The sequence below is a fragment of the Urocampus carinirostris genome, chromosome 14 (genome assembly GCF_059441175.1).
Source record: "Urocampus carinirostris isolate Australia breed hairy pipefish chromosome 14, RoL_Ucar_1.0, whole genome shotgun sequence".
Taxonomy (NCBI): Eukaryota; Metazoa; Chordata; class Actinopteri; order Syngnathiformes; family Syngnathidae; genus Urocampus; species Urocampus carinirostris.
Window position 1 is genome coordinate 13,678,559 of NC_142362.1, and position 17,937 is coordinate 13,696,495.

General features: G+C 39.1%; 1 protein-coding gene across 1 annotated transcript in view; it reads right to left on the minus strand.

The window, feature by feature from the left end:
* Nucleotides 1-385: 385 nt before the first annotated feature.
* The window catches only part of agps (alkylglycerone phosphate synthase), a 44,973-nt gene continuing 27,421 nt past the window's right edge, over nt 386-17,937 (minus strand). Inside the window, exons 17-20 of the mRNA XM_088353016.1 lie at nt 17,324-17,413; nt 13,573-13,672; nt 13,437-13,494; nt 386-4,117 (exon numbers count right to left, since the gene is read on the minus strand). Of these exons, the coding sequence (XP_088209142.1) occupies nt 3,996-4,117; nt 13,437-13,494; nt 13,573-13,672; nt 17,324-17,413 (370 nt within the window). The 3' untranslated portion in view covers nt 386-3,995. The remainder of the gene's footprint in view (nt 4,118-13,436; nt 13,495-13,572; nt 13,673-17,323; nt 17,414-17,937) is intronic.

Consider the following 17,937-nt stretch of genomic DNA (forward strand, 5'->3'; position numbering starts at 1 on the left):
GTTTGCCTAATATGTTTAAAATACAACATTCTGCTGATTTCCAACACAGGAAAGCAAGTTTTGACAACCCTGATATTTTGAAAAATCTCGCTGGAGGAGATCGAAATACGTAAGAGAGTATATGTATAAAAGGGAAGCAAAGCTTTAATTTGAGTGAAGATAAAAGGCGGCAGCAGCAGCATTCACCATGTGACAAGTCCAAGGTTGCTGCTGCTGTTTATGACGTCAGCAGGCCGGGCGTAGGCGGACGCGTGGGAGCAAAATCATTCCCAAATGAGGAAGCGCCATGCGGGGAACAAGACCCCCCAGTAAAGTCGCCTGTCATGTTTCCCGCTGTGAAGTCTATACCTCCCAGTAAGTCATTTGTAATAAATACAAATCCGAACGATGTTTTTATTAAGATTTATTGCACAAAAGGTGTGGACAAAAACACACAATATGTTATTGTGTTACCAGAATAACCCAACTACCGGATTATGCAGAATATTCAAAAGCACACAGTCGAAGTAAGATCTAAGGCCTGAGCCATATAGGATATTCAGTGGTGGGGGGTTGGGCGGAGTCGGCAAGCATCACCACACCTCCTGTAAATAAAATATAATTCGAATTTGTCCCCTCAAATGGGTCGGGCTTTAATAAACACGGGGCCCCGGTCAGGTCAGGCTGGATTTTTTTGGGGCCCAGTCTTCCGACAAGCACATACACAAAGAAAAAAGTTGGCGTGATGAGCAGCTGCTCAGAAATCAGTTTTCTTTAGGAGGCTACATCAAAAAGTAATTGGCCACAAGGAAATTGACTGTGAGCAAAGTCAGGTTATAGGTCAATTCGGGCTTAAAGTGGAGTCAAAAAAGGAAAACCGTTACAAATGAATTTACTCACAAACAAACAAAAAAAAAGGATTCAAAACACAGCTTACATGATTCAAAGTCTTTGGTAGCAGGTGAGCATATGGTGTTGCTGACACATGTTTTTGCTGCCATGGACGGCTTTACGCGTCAATTTAGCTAAATATCGACTCAGCTCGCCGTAAAACCGGTTGAAAAAGGAAAAAAAGTCAGAAACTTTGGTATACAAAAACACACAGAAAGGTCGAGGTCCAAACAGGGTCAAATGAATTGGGTAACCCAGAATACACGATATGTATGTGTGGAAAAAGTATGTATATACGTACAAGCGTGATCACGTTAGGTGTATGTTATCACGCTTACCTGAGCACATACGGACGTGCGCGCGTACAAACATAGGCATACGCGCGTACGTACGCGCCCGCGCACTAACTTAGGCATACGCGCGTACGTACGCGCCCGCGCACCAATTTAGGAATACGCGCGTACGTACGTGCTCGCGCACCAATTTAAGAATACGCGCGTACGTACGTACGTACGTACGTGCTCGCGCACCAACGTCGGCATACGCGCGTACGTACGTTCTCGCGCACCAACTTAGACATACGCGCGTACGTACGTGCCCGCGCACCAACCTAGGCATAGGCGCGTACGTACGTGCTCGCGCACCAACCTAGGCATACGCACGTATGTACGTGCCCGCGCACCAACGTAGGCATTGGTGTGTACGTACATACGTGCCCGCGCACCAATTAAGGAATGCGCGCATACGTACGTGCCCGCGCACCAATTTAGGCATGCGCGCGTACGTACGTGCCCGCGCACCAATTTAGGCATACGCGCGTACGTACGTTTTCGCGCACCAACTTAGGCATACACGCGTACGTACGTTTTCGCGCACTAACTGAGGCATACACGTGTATGTACATACATGCTCGCGCACTAACTGAGGCACACGCGTGTACACACGTACGTACTCGCATAGGCGTATATACGTGCGTACATACGTGCGTGCATATGCGCACGCATGTACCTACTTGGGTAGGCTTGTGTACGTGCGTGCGTCTATGCATGTACCTATGTGCGTACGCGTATGAAAGTACTTGTATGCGTGCATTCGTACTCACATGCATGCTACTCGCGTACGCACATACGTACGGATTTGCATTCGTGATTGCGTAGCGTGGGCGCGTACATACGGGATAATGTACATTTATACACACATACATACATACATACATATGCGTATAAACATACATACGTATGTACATAAAAATTTATGGATATAATTATATGTAAATGGCAACAGGTTATCAGTGCAACACATTCACAGTTATTGTTGCTACACAAATGGAACGACAACAAGAGGCCACTGAATCTTCAGGAAGACTACAAAATGAAAGTATGTAATATACAAGACGTATGTAAGTAATAAAGTACATCAATTTTTTTTCAGGTTGGGAAGCTGACAAAGCTTTTTGAAAGGCACACAATGATTCAGTAACATACAAACAAGACAGCCTGCGCAAAGTAGCTGAAAGACAAAATATTCAGTCCATATCCAGTACTAGTATTCTTTGTCCCCACAAAGAAGAAAAATCATCACACTAGTACGATGACGTAGGAATGGATAAGGTCTGTGTACAAGTAAACAGACAAAATATCTTACCCCATTGGCGAGAAATGTTTCTTATTTGTATTTAATAAGAAAAATAGTCTGTTTAGCATCTTATTTTAAGTATTTCTTTTAATGTAGGTAGATGTTCTATCTTAAAATCAGCAAATATCACGCGCCTAATAACAATTATTTTAAGGAGTATTTTTTTAATATCATTCGAGAAAAATATACTGTATTTGAAGACATTTTCTGCCTATGGGGTAAGAATGTATTTTTAGTGCGTACCACCTAGTGCATTGGTGGCAATTAAGGCAGTTCTTCACTACTAGAACATGTTGTGTGCATATTATTGCCACTTGAAGAAAAAAAAAGTACTATTACTTTAACAAATACATGTGACGTCATAGCCGATGCTGGAGGCAAACAGTTATTTCGCTGGTCAGACGACTGAGGGAAAGGAAGCTGTCGTTGCTGCTAGTTGTCGTGACTTTGTGTGTTTGCGTGCCAGAATCAAAGAAAAATCGCTGAAGTTTTTGAAAGGATATTTAACAGTTTCCCAGCGAACACCCCTGATCAAAGAAAAAGAATAGAGTTGTCAAATGCATTAAAGCGAAGATTGGTCCGAGGCACTCATCAAAAATGCTCGGGTTTTTCGCCCACACTTCAGAACAAGTCAGAGAGATTAAATGTTTATGATTGTTGTTATCGAGTCCATATTCCTTATTCTATCGGCAAAAGATCTGGTTAATGTCTTAGCTTCAGCCAAGGTTAGCAGCATGATGGATTTTAGGCGACACGCTAAAAGTTAGGAGAGGCTAAGAAAATACCAAGAAACTTTGCCGATAGAATAATTCCATAGCAACAACAAATATTGTTTAATTTCTATTCCCTAATGTGAAGTGTGCGTTGCAAATTAAGCATTTTAGATGAAAGCCTCGGTCCAATCTTTTTGCCTTCATGCTATCTTCCTTCGAACTTCGAATTACAATCACTAGTGTTTTTCTCCGATTAATATACACTAACACACAACAGCTTTCTTTTCCTCCGTCTTCTGACCAGAGCAAGTATTGTTGTGCCTCCAGCTTCGAATGTGACGTCACGCGTTATGTAGGCTATGAAAAGGGTCTCTAGGAACTTAAAAGGGACAAAAAGAGGCACAAGCAGCATTACTGGTTCACAGTCGTTCTACTAGTCAATTTTGATATTACGAGTGATTTGAATCATTCCATTTGTACTTAAACTGGATATCTAGGTTGGAAAATCTATTCAGGCCTGACAATGGAGCACTAGTATGCTGAATTTGGCATAAGGAGCCAAAAAATCTTGTACACAGACCTCAAGAGATCCCTAATAAGGACAAAAAAAAGAGACTTTCCTTGGCGATTAGACGCGTTGCTGCTGGTTAGGGCTCATTTGAAGAGTGGACGACACATGATGGCACCCCATGAAGGATGAAGATGAAGATGAGAAGCCCCGTCGCATTCTCGTATCCGGAGGCGGATAAGGAGTGGGTCGGACGTGGGCGGGGTCTTCTAGAGGAGGTTTCGGTTCCCGAAGACGTTTGTTGGGTCTACGTAGTCCTTGACGGACTGCAGCATGCCAAGGCCAACGCTGGAGATGGTCTGCTTCATCCATTCTTTGCGAAGTTTGCCCACTGAGACAAAAGAACCAGACAATGTCAGTTGAGCATTTGATCGCCAGTTTTTTACGTTATACAATGTTTTAACTTTACAGAGTAGAATAAGATGTTATTTTAGGGCCCTCTTTACTTTATTATCTTCACTATACAGAAACAACAATATTTTGAGTATGTAATATTGTGTCTGATGCACGCCTTCTATTGGTTTGTGTCTCAGCAACGCTAATATGCCATTGGCTAAGCTATCTCCCACAATGCCTTTCTCTCTCTTAGTTCAATTCAGAATTTCCTGTACTCTTTAAATACTTTACAAGAGGGGTGGGAGAACTGCAGCCTTCAGCCTGTTTCAGTCTAACAAAAATGGTCAAAATATAATGACAAAATACATAATAGTAAATGAAGTAATAGTAATAAAACATGGTTCTACGGGGTCAACTTTGTTCCCATTGCGTCAACAACAAAAATACCACAAAATTACTACAAAACTAAATATCAAATTTAGTGCTTAAGAACAGGTACCTAATATATATTTTTGTTTTCATTCTGAAGAGGGAAAAATACTGAAAAACACTACTACAAACAGAAATATCGCAAACAAAATATTACAAAAATACGAAAGAATACTATTATGGAAATACTACAAAATACTACAAAAACACTGATAGAAAAAGAAAAAAATACCACTACAGTAATACTATAATACAAAAATACTACTAAAGAAACATTATGACAGATATAGTACAAAATAAAACTACTGTAGTACTAAATAACTGTACTATAAAAATCCAACAAAAATATTACTACAAAAACACTACTGGATGAGTGCTACATAAAAATCAGACTGCAGAAATATTACAAACTAAAGAAACAACAAAGACACTATGGAAATAGTACAAAATACTACACAAATATAACAAAAATATTACTTTGGTAATGCTACAAAAATCAGACTATATAAATACTACAAAAAATATTATGAACATACTACAGATACACAACAAATATTCTACTAGATTCAAACGGAAACGGTACAAAAATCCGACTGCAGAAATATTACAAATAATAAACTACAATACAGTAACACTACAAAACAAAGTATCATATTTCGTGCTTAAAACAGGGAACAAGTGTATTATGCTTTAATTGTTAGCGTTTCAAAACCTTTTTCATAAAACTAATTGATTTGAAAAGAAACATGAAGAAATAGAGGTCTGCATATATCCATCCATCAATTATCAGCGGCGCTTATCAGTAGGGTCGCGGGCGTGCTGGAGCCCCTCCCAGCCATCTTCGGGCAGTGGGCAGGGGACAACCTGAACTGACAATTTAGACCGGCCAATGAACCTGACATGCATGTTTTTTGGAATGTAGGAGGAAACTGTAGTGCCCGGAGGAAACCTACAAAAGCAAGGGGAGAACATGCAAACTCCATTCAGGAGGGTTCGATCTCAAGACCTCAAAACTGTGCCGCACACGCGCTAACCACCAGTCTGCATATATTTTCATTCATACATTAAAAACTAAATAGGTCTCTATGATTGCCGCCTTGGCAAAATGTATTAACCTCTGCCGTGGTTATTGTGCCTTTAAGGGGCGGGGCCAAAAGAGCGTGACATCAGCTTGGGAAGGAATCTCCCTGCAACGGAAAAACGGAAAAGAACGGACGAAGCCAGGAAAAAGGAAGATAGGGATGGAGGGGGAATGATGTTTAGAGGGGAGGGGTTTACGTTCATGGCTTATTGCTCGGCGGGCTGCTGTGAGCCAATCAATCTTGTGAGAGTGAGTGAATAAACTGAGGGTGATAAATGCTTTGATTCAGCCAGGAGAAATGTTTTGCATGCTGTGATTTATAGAGCTCAGCAGACTATCAAACTCATTAGAGCCTGAGCGAGAGAGTTTGTTCCCACAAAAGGATGGGGGGGTTCCTTACCCGACCCCCACCCGGCCACACTCGCTCGCCACCAGATGACACAAAACCGCCATGTTTGTCTGTCCTGTCAGGTGATTTTGACATTGACACTAGATAGAGGGTGTACACAAACCCCGATCCTTAAAAAGAAGGAGATTCTGCACATTTGTCAAACTTATGGCCAAAAGTGGCCTGCCAGACAATGCTGAGAGTAGCACAAGAGAAAAATGAACGTCAAACAATGATCTTCAGTTTTAAATTTGTCCACTGGATGTCGCCAAAGCCAGGAACAACTCACAAAGCACCCACTGTAGCTGTATTTCCTGATTACCATTCATCAACCAGAGAACATTGAAGAAACCCATCCCGTTGTTACTTTACTTGAAAAAAAAATTACAGTTGCGCTGTTTAAGGCAATACAAAATATACAAAATTTTAAAAAAAATAACCTCTGAGTGTCTTTGTAGAAGATTAAAGGAGCTTTTGCTCCTTTCTATAATAGATATTAAATCTTACAGCAAAGTAATCGGGTATGGGAGGGTGGGCGTTTCCCTTAACCACTAGGGGGACCATTTTCTGTGGTGTGTCTTGGGCAATTACAGCCTAGTGGCACCCAACCCCCTCCAGGCCAACAAAAATGTTTCCACCCGGTCTGGAACCGGGGAATGAGGTACACATTTTCACAAAAATTAAATTTGAGTCTGAATTTGAGTCTGATTATCAGATAAATTTGCTATTTTTAATTATCAATTTATTTTTATAGCTTTATTTCTATATTTTTAGAAAAGAAAACATTGTAAAACACATATCAAAACCACAAAAATATCTGAAATGACAAATTGTAAATTCTGCTTGATGAGTATATTGTTTTGCAAAATAATTTTTGAATATTTTTTAAATAAGATTTATCTTATTTTTTAAATATTGGAAAATGCATACTCTTTAAATAAATCAGAAAATATGAAAATGTGTAAATTAATTACAGGATATCCTTGGTAATAACCTAGGAACTATATTTCAATATTAATTGGGACCATGATGGAACGACCATAAGGTATATTATATAATACTAATGACACTATCATTGGGGAATAGATGCTTAGAACAGATGCTCCTCTTTGTGTAAATACTGAAAAGTTGCGGAGTACAGGGGCACCGTTTATATATGCACTAATCCTAAACAAGGTGGGTATTCGAGTTTTATTTGCAACAAAAATCTTGCTTGCTATACAAAGGATCATGTAATTGAAGAGCAGTCCCAGAGGCTACCAATAGTGACCGCTCACGGCTCATGACTGCTTCCTGCGTCAGCTCGACCAGTTTGCGCATGCAAACTAAAGGCAAAAAAAAGGTGTGCTCTAAACTTTCGTGTACGTTCATTTATAGTTACAGTAACTTTAGTTTTAAGTGCACACTAAGTGCTTATGTTTCATCAGTCTCTGTCTCTTACCAATCAACCTCATTCAATTTCTCCTTTTATTAACGGTAGCAGTTCCTCGTTATAAAAGGGACAGTGTGTAATTAGTGTCTCCTAGTGGTACAACAAATTCCATGCAGTAAAAAAAAACAAAACATTGATTTAAATACTAGGCAAAAATACATAAACTGTAATACCTATGTTGATATTTATAAAAAAATATATGAGGACACATTTGTATTTCTTTTACATTGTGGAATCCCAACCCAGGTTTTCATTCACATTAGACTATACAGTGCCATCTAGTGGTCAACTATTACAGACTGGGGCTTGAAGCATTAATAAACCAAACAAACTCAATGTGGCACCTCTTTACTCACAGCAAGACAGACTACAGTATGTAGAGAACTGCCACAACTGCAACCTGATTAGAGCCGAAATCGGCAAGACGAGATTGGCCTTATCCGTATAGAGCAAAAATTGTTATACAGCGGACAAAAATTTAAATAGTCCAATACGGGGAAAACGTAAAAAGTTGAAGGATAACCAATCTCCGCCACTCCAACTTGCAACCGCCCACCTCCCCTTATTCCGAACCACACGCACACCTTTGTTACGGCAACTGCTTCCATGGTAAGTGCTCATAAAACACTTGCATATTACGTTAATATATTATTACTGTAATTAATTCAAATAGTAATGTGTTTGTAGTGATCAGCAATATGTGCTACTTAGAGTTTACTTGGATGCTTTAGGAAGGACAGACTATTTTTAATTATTTCGTATTGGGAAAATCCGCAAGTTAAAAGCAATTCGAGCTACGAGCACGATTCTGATCGAATTAAGCTCGTAGAAAGAGGTACCACTGTAATCACAGGAGAATGGACCAGGAGGGTGGGGTTGAAATCTTCTCCAAGTCTAGTGCTCCACCCATGTTGGATGAGCCCTGCCATATTTGTTATTCCAGTCCAGCAGAGAAACCCAGATGGGAATCGGGCTGTGACGGCCTCCTGACACAAGAGGGCAGACAAGGGGGTCATTTGGGGGGGTTCTGATAACACATGCACCTCCAGATGGGGACAGAGAAACCAATCAGCTGCTGTCCTGTGAACACTAGGAAGAAAAAGAAAAAGGGGGCTTTCTAGTAGGCCCCTCCCCCTTTTTGCATCCTCTCTTTGGTTCCACCTCCTCGCCCTCTCCTGGGAAGGAGCGAAAACAGAAGGTGTCGGGATTGCATCATTGCCTCCATCAGCGTGATAATTCACACATCTATCTTGTCTGGCCGGCTCTCTCTCTCTCTGACCGAGGCCATCAATCTCCGGCGCCACTGACTAAAGTATCCCGGTCTTATAAAGCGGCGAAGGTGAGGACAGAGGTTCCCCTTGCCGGCGAATGGAGGTCGAGGGGGCGAGCGCCCACCCTCCCAAAAAGAATTGATAGATGGAGCGGTGCGCAGGTGACGGATGCTCACGGGTTTGGTCCCGGTGACCCACTTGAAGTGTTCACAAGCATCCTTTCCGTTACCGACCAGGTTCCTTCCATTTTGGGGTCAGGGGGGTCTTGGGACAAGCCCACATTAGTTTGGTGTGGGGTGCACCCTGTCAATCACTATGACAGGGTGCAGGGTGTGCAGGGAAAATTTGTAATGGGTGCGAATGAGTATTCAAATATGTGTGATACGTGGGAGGGTGTCGTTCACAAAAGGGTTTTACTCCACCTCTGTCTAAGTCAGCTGATTGACAGCAAAGCACTCAAGAAAATCAATAAACAAAATAATTGCCTTCACTTTATACAACGACGGGTTTCAAAACTATTTTTTCGGCATATTTAAAAAGAAAAAAAAAGAATAGGTACATGTACTTTTAAGGTTTCAGCCGGCATCTAGTGGTCGGTTCACAGATAGCAACAAAAAAATAACAAAACTAATAAATAGTCAACCACTCTCGCTATTTTGTTACAAAATATAATGGGATGTAACGTATTTTCCAGACGACAAGCACCGGAGTATAAGTCGCACCAGCCAAAAAATTCATAGTTAGGACAAAAAAAAAAAAACATTCATAAGTATAAGTCACACTTTTGGGTAAACTGTATTTGATAAAATCCAACATGAAAAACATACATCGTCTTGAAAGGCAAGTTTCAAATACAATATAAATAAATAAAATAGACAACAGTATACAGTATACCAACGTTATCTGATTACAATGCCAACTCCAAAATTTCTTCCTGCTGCTCGATTGCAGTTTTAGACTCCATATTTCACTATTTGCAGCTTGTAATCTGATATACTGGTAATTTAAACTTAATGATATAATAATGTGTTAATAATTTCAAATATAAGTCTCACCGGAGTCGCAAATTATAGTACGAAGTATAATTAGTATCAGTCCTTTATGGGAGGAAGGGAAACATTGATCATAGAAGTGATATGAGTATTTGGTACCAGTATTGTCGACTAAAATAGTTGAGTAGAGATAATCTTATTCAGATTTGTTTTCTTGCTTTTTTTCCTCCAAACATTTTCTCCCACGTTTATTTTTATTTTGATGAAACATATTTTGGAATAACACCAATAATCGTAAAGAAATACAAATAGACATTAAAAACCTAAAGTAACAAAATTATATAATATATAAAATATTTTTTATTTGATTGCACTTATCCATATTTGAATAACAAATAGCAAAAAACATTTAAAAGTTTTAAAAAAAGGGTACTTTAAGCCATTTTTCAATCTTAATTATACAAAAAAATGGTTAAATATATATTATTCTATGCAATTAATTTTATTTCAATTATAAACAATTGGAATACAAAAAAATATTAGTAAAACTGTCAAATAAGAAAATTTTAAAATTATTTTTATTTCAAGTGTAAACATTGAAAAACAGTAAAAATATTTTTATATTGTCTTGCTATTTTTATTTGAATTAAAAAAAACAGTAAAATAGTAAAAAAATGTAACAAGAAAAATCATCTTTATTTTATGTCCATATTCTTAATTTTAAAATATACACATTTGAAAGAAAGTCAAATAAATATTAGTATAAACAAATAGTATTTTAAATCATTTTTTTTTCAATTAAAATATTTTGCCAAGGAAAAGGAATTTAGCCAGTTACACCCAAAAATATTTTATTGCAGCACTTTAGTATTGGTCTGAAAAAAAAAAGAATGGCATCAAGCAGATTTAAAACAAGTTTTATTTATTTTTTAGGTCGCTGCTGATTCTATTTGGCGAAAAAAATCGTATCATTGTTCGCTGGTTCGCGCCTCGGTCGAGTCATACCTAAGACTTATAACATTGGTAAAATGGCGGCGCCCTCTGTTGGCTGCGGCTGCATCGGCTCGCTACAACGGGTCAGGTGTATCGACATTTCGTTCTGTGTACATTGTTACAAAGAATGACAATACAAAGGAAATTATTATTATTATTATTATTAACTGTAGACCTTCCATTTGCTGAGACCATCTACTGGCTAAAATCTGAATTGCAGCTTGTCAAACTCCAGGTTAAATTGGGGTTTGGGTTGGCATTTGTACTGTATGTGAAACGGTTTCTTACTTTCACCCTTTCCATCCTGGAATAAAAGTAAAGCGCAACTACTCGCATGAAATCACTCCTTTATCGACCCTCCGGAAACCCCTACCCCTCAAATAAATTTCCCCCGAAAAGGCGACTTATACCCGGGTGCGACATATATGGTCTTTCCTTCTTAATTATGCGTTTTTTGGCTGGTGCGACTAACTCTGGAGCGACTTGTGGTCTGGAAAATACGGTACTTAATAGAGAAAATATTTAATTTAAAACTTTTTAAGGACCCCTTACACTACGCACCCCACCTTTAACCATCATGTGACCCATTTTACTGTATTTAAAAAAAAAAAGGAGCACGAGTTATGGTCTTGATGCGGCTTTTGTGTTGCCATTGGGAGAAGTAACCTTCTCGCCAAGTCTGCGCAGGCATTGTTGGATTGTCGGACATCAATAAAAAAATGTATTTCCCGCAGTGCCCTCCAACCTGGCCCTCCTTGACTACATCTGTTGGCTTTGATACACAAAAGCCACCTCTACCGGCTCCATTTGTCAGCAGCTGATTGTAGCCAGACAAACCGGTCTGTCCCCGGCCAGATAGCTGTCCCCGCTGTTATTAATCACAATTACAGAGTGGGGCCCCGTACACAGGAGCCCACCACCGACCCCCCCGAGGTGGCCCCTGCCACCGTTTGGAGGTCAGCATTGAAGCGGCAACACTCGCCACCTCCTTTTTATTAGCCGTCTTTTAATTTTGCAGCCATCCCCGCCTTTGGGGAAAGATTGCAATTTAATATTGCGGCGGATTCGCTGCATACTGTTTTTGACAGGCATGATGAATAGCCTCAAGTCATGTATGAAAACAGCCGGGCGGATGGCAATATAGATAAGGCTGGCGCTTTCCACGGGCCGCTCGGCCAAGCTCCCTTGCTCTCCTTTGGACCCATGGAATAGGGTTTTTCTTCACACTCAATGAGGGGTAAAATGTCTATAAAGTACTTGAGACCGACCACAATGGTCACAATACCAGGACTGGCCTGTAAGGGGCGGCATATTGCTCCAGGGGATGGAGAATGACACAAAATACAACAAAGAAAAGAGGTGAAAGAAGAAATAGTATGAGGTACAATAAATCCATGCTAGTTATTTAAATTGTTATTTACACTTTGCTGAAATAAATTTCAACATGATTTTACAAGTGTAACATTAGAAATCATAAAATGGTCTTAAATGGCAGATCTCATTTCTCATTTTAATATTTCATATTTCATACTCACAGTTCAAGGAACCACTAACCACAAAGGTCGACTGGCACCTCTTCCTGTGGTGTGTCTATTGTACAAAATACTAGACTCTTTAAAGGTAGTAAGTTATATCTGCCTAAGCGGATCTATTGACACTAACAAAGATGTTATATAATGAAATTGTGAATATGTTTGATTTCCGAGAAGGTTTGTTCAAACCTCACTTTGTGTTTGCTGTTAAAAACGTAATATTGGAATATAATATTGTGAATGTGCTTAATTGCTGTTGAGATTGTCATGATTGTTTTCTGTTTTTAGTGTCAATAAATTTGTTCAAACCAAAAAAAGCCATCTTCTGGCTGAACTCATCATTCCAGCCTCTGTGAAGCTGCTTCTGTTGCATGTCCAGGTATGTGTCTCTCTTAGACCCGCTCGAATAAACGATTCTTTTTTCATCTTTTTGGGGGTTAGGGTTGGCATTTGGACTGTATTGGAAACAGTCCTTTTCCCATTTTCATCGTTTTCATCCTACAATAAAAGAAATCCGGGGGCACGCATGAGTATTCACTCTACAGCCCCAACTCTTATTTTATACATTTTTTATTTGTCTAAAATCATTTAAAATATGAAACCATAGAATACAAAATAACCAACATTTTTGCCAAGCGGCTTTATTCTTATCTATTTAATATTTTTCATGTATTTATCATAGAACCGCAATGCACTTGTGCTTTAGTTTATGCTCCTATATTATGTGGTTAATACTCTGCTTTTATTTGGAAATGAAATATGCAGGAATCACTCCCTGTAACGTGGTTTACTTTTCACTGGTTCGCTACTGAGCGGATTTGCATAATACATTGTGTTCTGCATTTTGATTGGCTAAAAAGTCTTCCTGTTTATTATTATTTGGCCGTAGTTATTTGTAAAAATAAAAAATACGGTACTTTTACTTGTTGAACACATGCATGAGCCTGTGAAAAGGGTTTGTTCTTTGGTTTCAGTGTATCAGAACGGATTTATTGCATTATAATTATAACAAATAAAGGTTTCTACTTCACGGATTTGGCCTATCACGGGTTAATTTTGGAAAGGAACCCCTGAGACTAATATGAGGGAACACTGCCATGTTTTTTTCCTCAGGATTTTTCCTTTTTTTGCTGTCTATTTTATTTGAATTGTATGTGAATCTGCATTGTAATGACTTCCCTTGCAGCTCGTCCTACCTCCGTGATGATGGGATAAACTGCCTCCATTGGAAAGGATTTCTTCTCTTGCTGCGTGCTGGGAAAAAAAAAGCACTGGAATTATTTGGCCACTGTGTAGCACCTTGTTTTTTGTATAGTGGACCAAACAAAGTACCTCCACTTGCTCATAGACGTGCACTGGATCCGGGAGACCTCTGTAGTTGAAGGCGAAGTAAAAGTAAACACAGGCGCCGGCATCATAAGTTTGCGTCACTCTGCAAGACAGATGATGAGAATTTTAACATTGTTGTCAGTAAGTAAGTAAAAAATAGGTATGTGCGATTATTATCAGACCAAAAAAATGTTATCGACATGATAGAGAAATTAAATTAAAAAACGTATTTGGTCATGCTATAGTATTCAGTTAGCAAACACTTTTTATGAAAATTATTCTAAGCATTTATGTTCCCTCTTAGAATAGATTTACATTTTCTATAGAAGAAGTCAAATAACTTGGTCGTGTCTTTCCTGTACCTATCCGAAATGTGTGCCAAGCACTGGCACTACTTTTTGTAAACATTTATAAGTTTATACCATTTTAAAATTGGAAACCTGCAAAGAAGATTGTGTTGGATGACAGTTTGTTGTTTTGACCATTATAACTCATTGTTGGTCATAATTTTGACTATTATGCACAGTGTACATTATTGTCACTATCGGCCGATAATGTCACCGTTCTTTGATAACCACACCCTTTAGAAGAGAGTTTGAATTAGGCATTGAGAAAAGTTTTTTGAATGGCCTTTTCTTCTTGCAAGTTTAACATTTATTGGCGTCTTCAGTCTTTATTTGTAGTATGAACTCATCAAACATAATTACCAATGTTGTAAAATGATATTGCAGTTGTAAACAACAATAAAGGCATACAAATGAAGTATGCAGTTAAAAAAAAGAAAAGATATTATCGGTATTGGCATCCAGATGGAGGATTTTATTGGTTTTCAATATGAAAAATGTTAACGTAGGTACTAATACGCTTTGTTTTTTTTCTGACACGTGGAATAAAACAGAACACTATCAAACACTGAAATTTCAATCAACCTTTTGAGTTGTGTCCAATAACACAAATTCAACATTCAAAGTCCCTCAACTCGAGAATAAAGAGCAGCCCCTTGGTTTAAGATCCCACTGAGAAGCCAAGGGTGGCGGGGGGTCCCCCCCTTGTTCATTTGACATGGCCCATCACCTGGCATGCTGGCTGCTTCAGAGGTTAAATGGACAAATCAATCATGTGACAGAACTCGGCCGGGAAATGAATAGCTGTGGCATAATCAGGCTGAGGCCTAATCTGTCCACAGCAATAGAACTGCAGCCTGGGTCTCATCAGTTCCCTAGCTGCCTCTCCGGCTCCTGGGCTTAACATACGTCTAAGCATTCACAAATCTGTGACTTAACGAAGACTAAGAGATATTGTTTATTGTTTTGTTTTTTTTATTGAGTGCAATCCCTAAAAGTGGGTAGTGTCATTTAAAACGTATGTGTAGCGATAACAAACACAGAAGTGATCTGCCTGGTCCAAATAGTTAACGTTGAGGTTTGGCCAGCTGTGTGTTTTGAAGTGACTATGTAATAATTCACCACTCTAGGTTGTTTTATATTCGAATGGAGCTGAAGTATGTTTTTTCAAAGAAGACGCTCAATGGAAGCCCAAAGGATATGATTCTACAAAATTCAGAAGGCTACTTCCATACTTTCAGGAGACAGAATATGAAAGCTGGACTTAATCCCCAGGAGCGGCCACAAAAAAACGAGCAATCTGAATACACCCGCAGCAGCTGAAAAGAGTGAATAGCTGAGGTTGGCAGTGTTCTCGTTTGCCGGCATTCCTGCGTCCTAGACGCATCATTTTTGCTGGGGACGCATAGTGTCAAATCAACGTGCGTCCCCGGGACGCAACTTTTTTGACACAAAATTATCATTATTACCCGATTACTTTTTTTTTTTTTTTTTTTTTAAACAAAGATTTATCGCACTCCAAACTTTTCGTAAGGCAGATCCCCCATTGTTTTGGTCTCGCGGTTCGAGATTTCGTCTGCACGCCGATCTCGGCAAACGAGATCACGTCATTGTTTTGGTGCTTGTCGTCGAGTGAAGGTTAAGTATGCCTCCGAAAAAACAGTCGGTATTAGGTGCAAATCAACACAAAATTGGTCATTTCTTCAGTGTCAGTAATAAGTCGAAACATAATGCAGAGAGTGATAATTCCGGCAAGGAAAGCAGGTGTGTAAGCAAACGATTCGACAAAAGAAAATAAACAAAAGAATACTCCAAGCAAGAAAAGGACTTTTCTGCCAAAATTGACTAAATTACATTCCTGTAATGCGTGTACCCAGCGTGACAAAAAAAACTGGATTGCATAAATCATTTCGCAATACGAACTTTCAGAAGAGCACATTGGATCGGCACCACGACAATCAAAACCACAAATTAGCTATGGAAATTCCGTTGCTGCAATTGGACCTTGAGAAGGCATTACAACAGTGGTGAGACAGCAAACCACGAAGAACATATTAACTGAAAAATCTGAAGTGATAACTGCCTTGCATTACCAATTACTGTAATTGTGATGATTAAAACTGAATGAATATATAGATTTATATTATATATTTGTCGCCGATTTACAATTTCAATATAACACAAAATTTGGGGGACCCATAGATCTCTGTTGGGACCCATAGATTTTTGAACATGCGAGTCCCCGGGACCCATCACTTTTAGGAGGTAAAATGAACACTGGGTTCAGAGCTTGTGTAAGCCAATTTTGGCGAGAGAAGCAATTAAAAAGGATTTTTTAAGGACCCTGAATCTCAGAACTCATTGAAGTTTGTTTCTCTGAACAGCGGGTGGAAGAAGGAAGCAAGCTTTGTTTAAACTGAGAAGCTAACAACAACAATAGCAGCTAAAATTAGTGGCTAGAACAGAAAAAAGTGGAAGATGCCTGAATGACGGGACTTGTTGACCAATACCTGAAGGGCTCAGCAGTGGAAGGGAGTGCTAAAAACACCACCAGGACATGCTAGCTTTGAATAATTGTCATCCAGGCTTCCATAGTAAAAAGATAGCGGACACACATGTCGTCATCTTCAAAGACCGTAATTAAGTTCTGCAATATAATTACAAATTCCTAAACCTAGTCTTGAATGAGTCTTTAAAAAATCCTGAGTATGAGATAGCACATGAGTTTTTGCTTTGAATCAAGTGTTTTATTTTACTGACTTAAGTATTTTACACCACTAGGTGCGGCTATAAAATACACACTAGGGCTTTTAGTTCCAACCAGATTCAATACCTGAACCCGTTAGTGAAAAAGTATCTCCTGGCAGTGGGCAGGGGACACCCTGAACTGGTTGCCAGCCAGTTGCATGGCATAAATGGTTCATGACCTGAACAAGAACATGGGTAACTTTCAAGAGCCACTTTCGAGTGACAGCAGAATTGGGGTTTTCACATTTTTTTTAATGTTTGTCTACATTACGCAAAGCTCTTTTGAATAGCTTGGATCACAAATCTGTTATCTTGGTTGTCATAGAAATAAAAACCTAAACATGAGATAAAAATGTACAAAATGTGTTGATTTAAAAAAACATAAAAAGCTACATTAGAGCACAAAAACTAAATTCAAAATGAACTCCCTAACAATCTCAAAATTAACTCTTCAGTTAATTCCAAACGTTTTAGGATGGGTCCTCCTGTAGTACAAGTTATTCTTGACAGGATGTTTTCTGAGCGCCCATCCCCTTTAAGCCACGTTTTCCCGACTTGCAAAAATAAACCACTTGTAAATATGACATTTCTTTGAGTCATTAATGTCATCCCAAAAAAAACCTTACCAAAGAGACCCATCCAAATCATACGGTATACATTACCTGCAAGTGGAAAATGGCGGAAACTGGACGCCTTTATCTTTGCACTCTCCTACAATTCGAGCTTTGACGTTCCGGCAAATGTCCAAAACCCTGAAAAAGAACAAAAGAACATCTCTAAGGTTGCATTTGCATTACATTTAGACATATATATATATATATATATATGACAAAACAGAATAAAGGGGTGGGGAGATTTGAACATAGTAACAGCCGCTAGCACGTGCAGCCGGGTGGAGGACGACCAGGAGGACATCTAATGAGGCGAGCCATTGCTCGCAACGAGGGGTGACGAGGATGACAGGGACAAAGTTTGTTGAATTCAGGTGGGATTTGAACCTGCAACCTGAGTGGGTCAACCTACTAGCCAAACAGCTATAATTCCAGTAAGGGAAATGTACTAGTTACTTAAATATATATAGTAGATAACAAAAAAGCAGGTAATCACTACTTCAGTCTAAAAGAAGCTTGTCTACGGTCTTCAAGATAAGTCATGATTTTGCTACTTAATATTTCAATTAAAACATTTATTGGCTTAAAACGGTTTGCATTGCACAGACCAGGCATGTACTAAGTTCACCCTGGGGGCCATTTGTGGCCCGTGATCAAATTTTTAC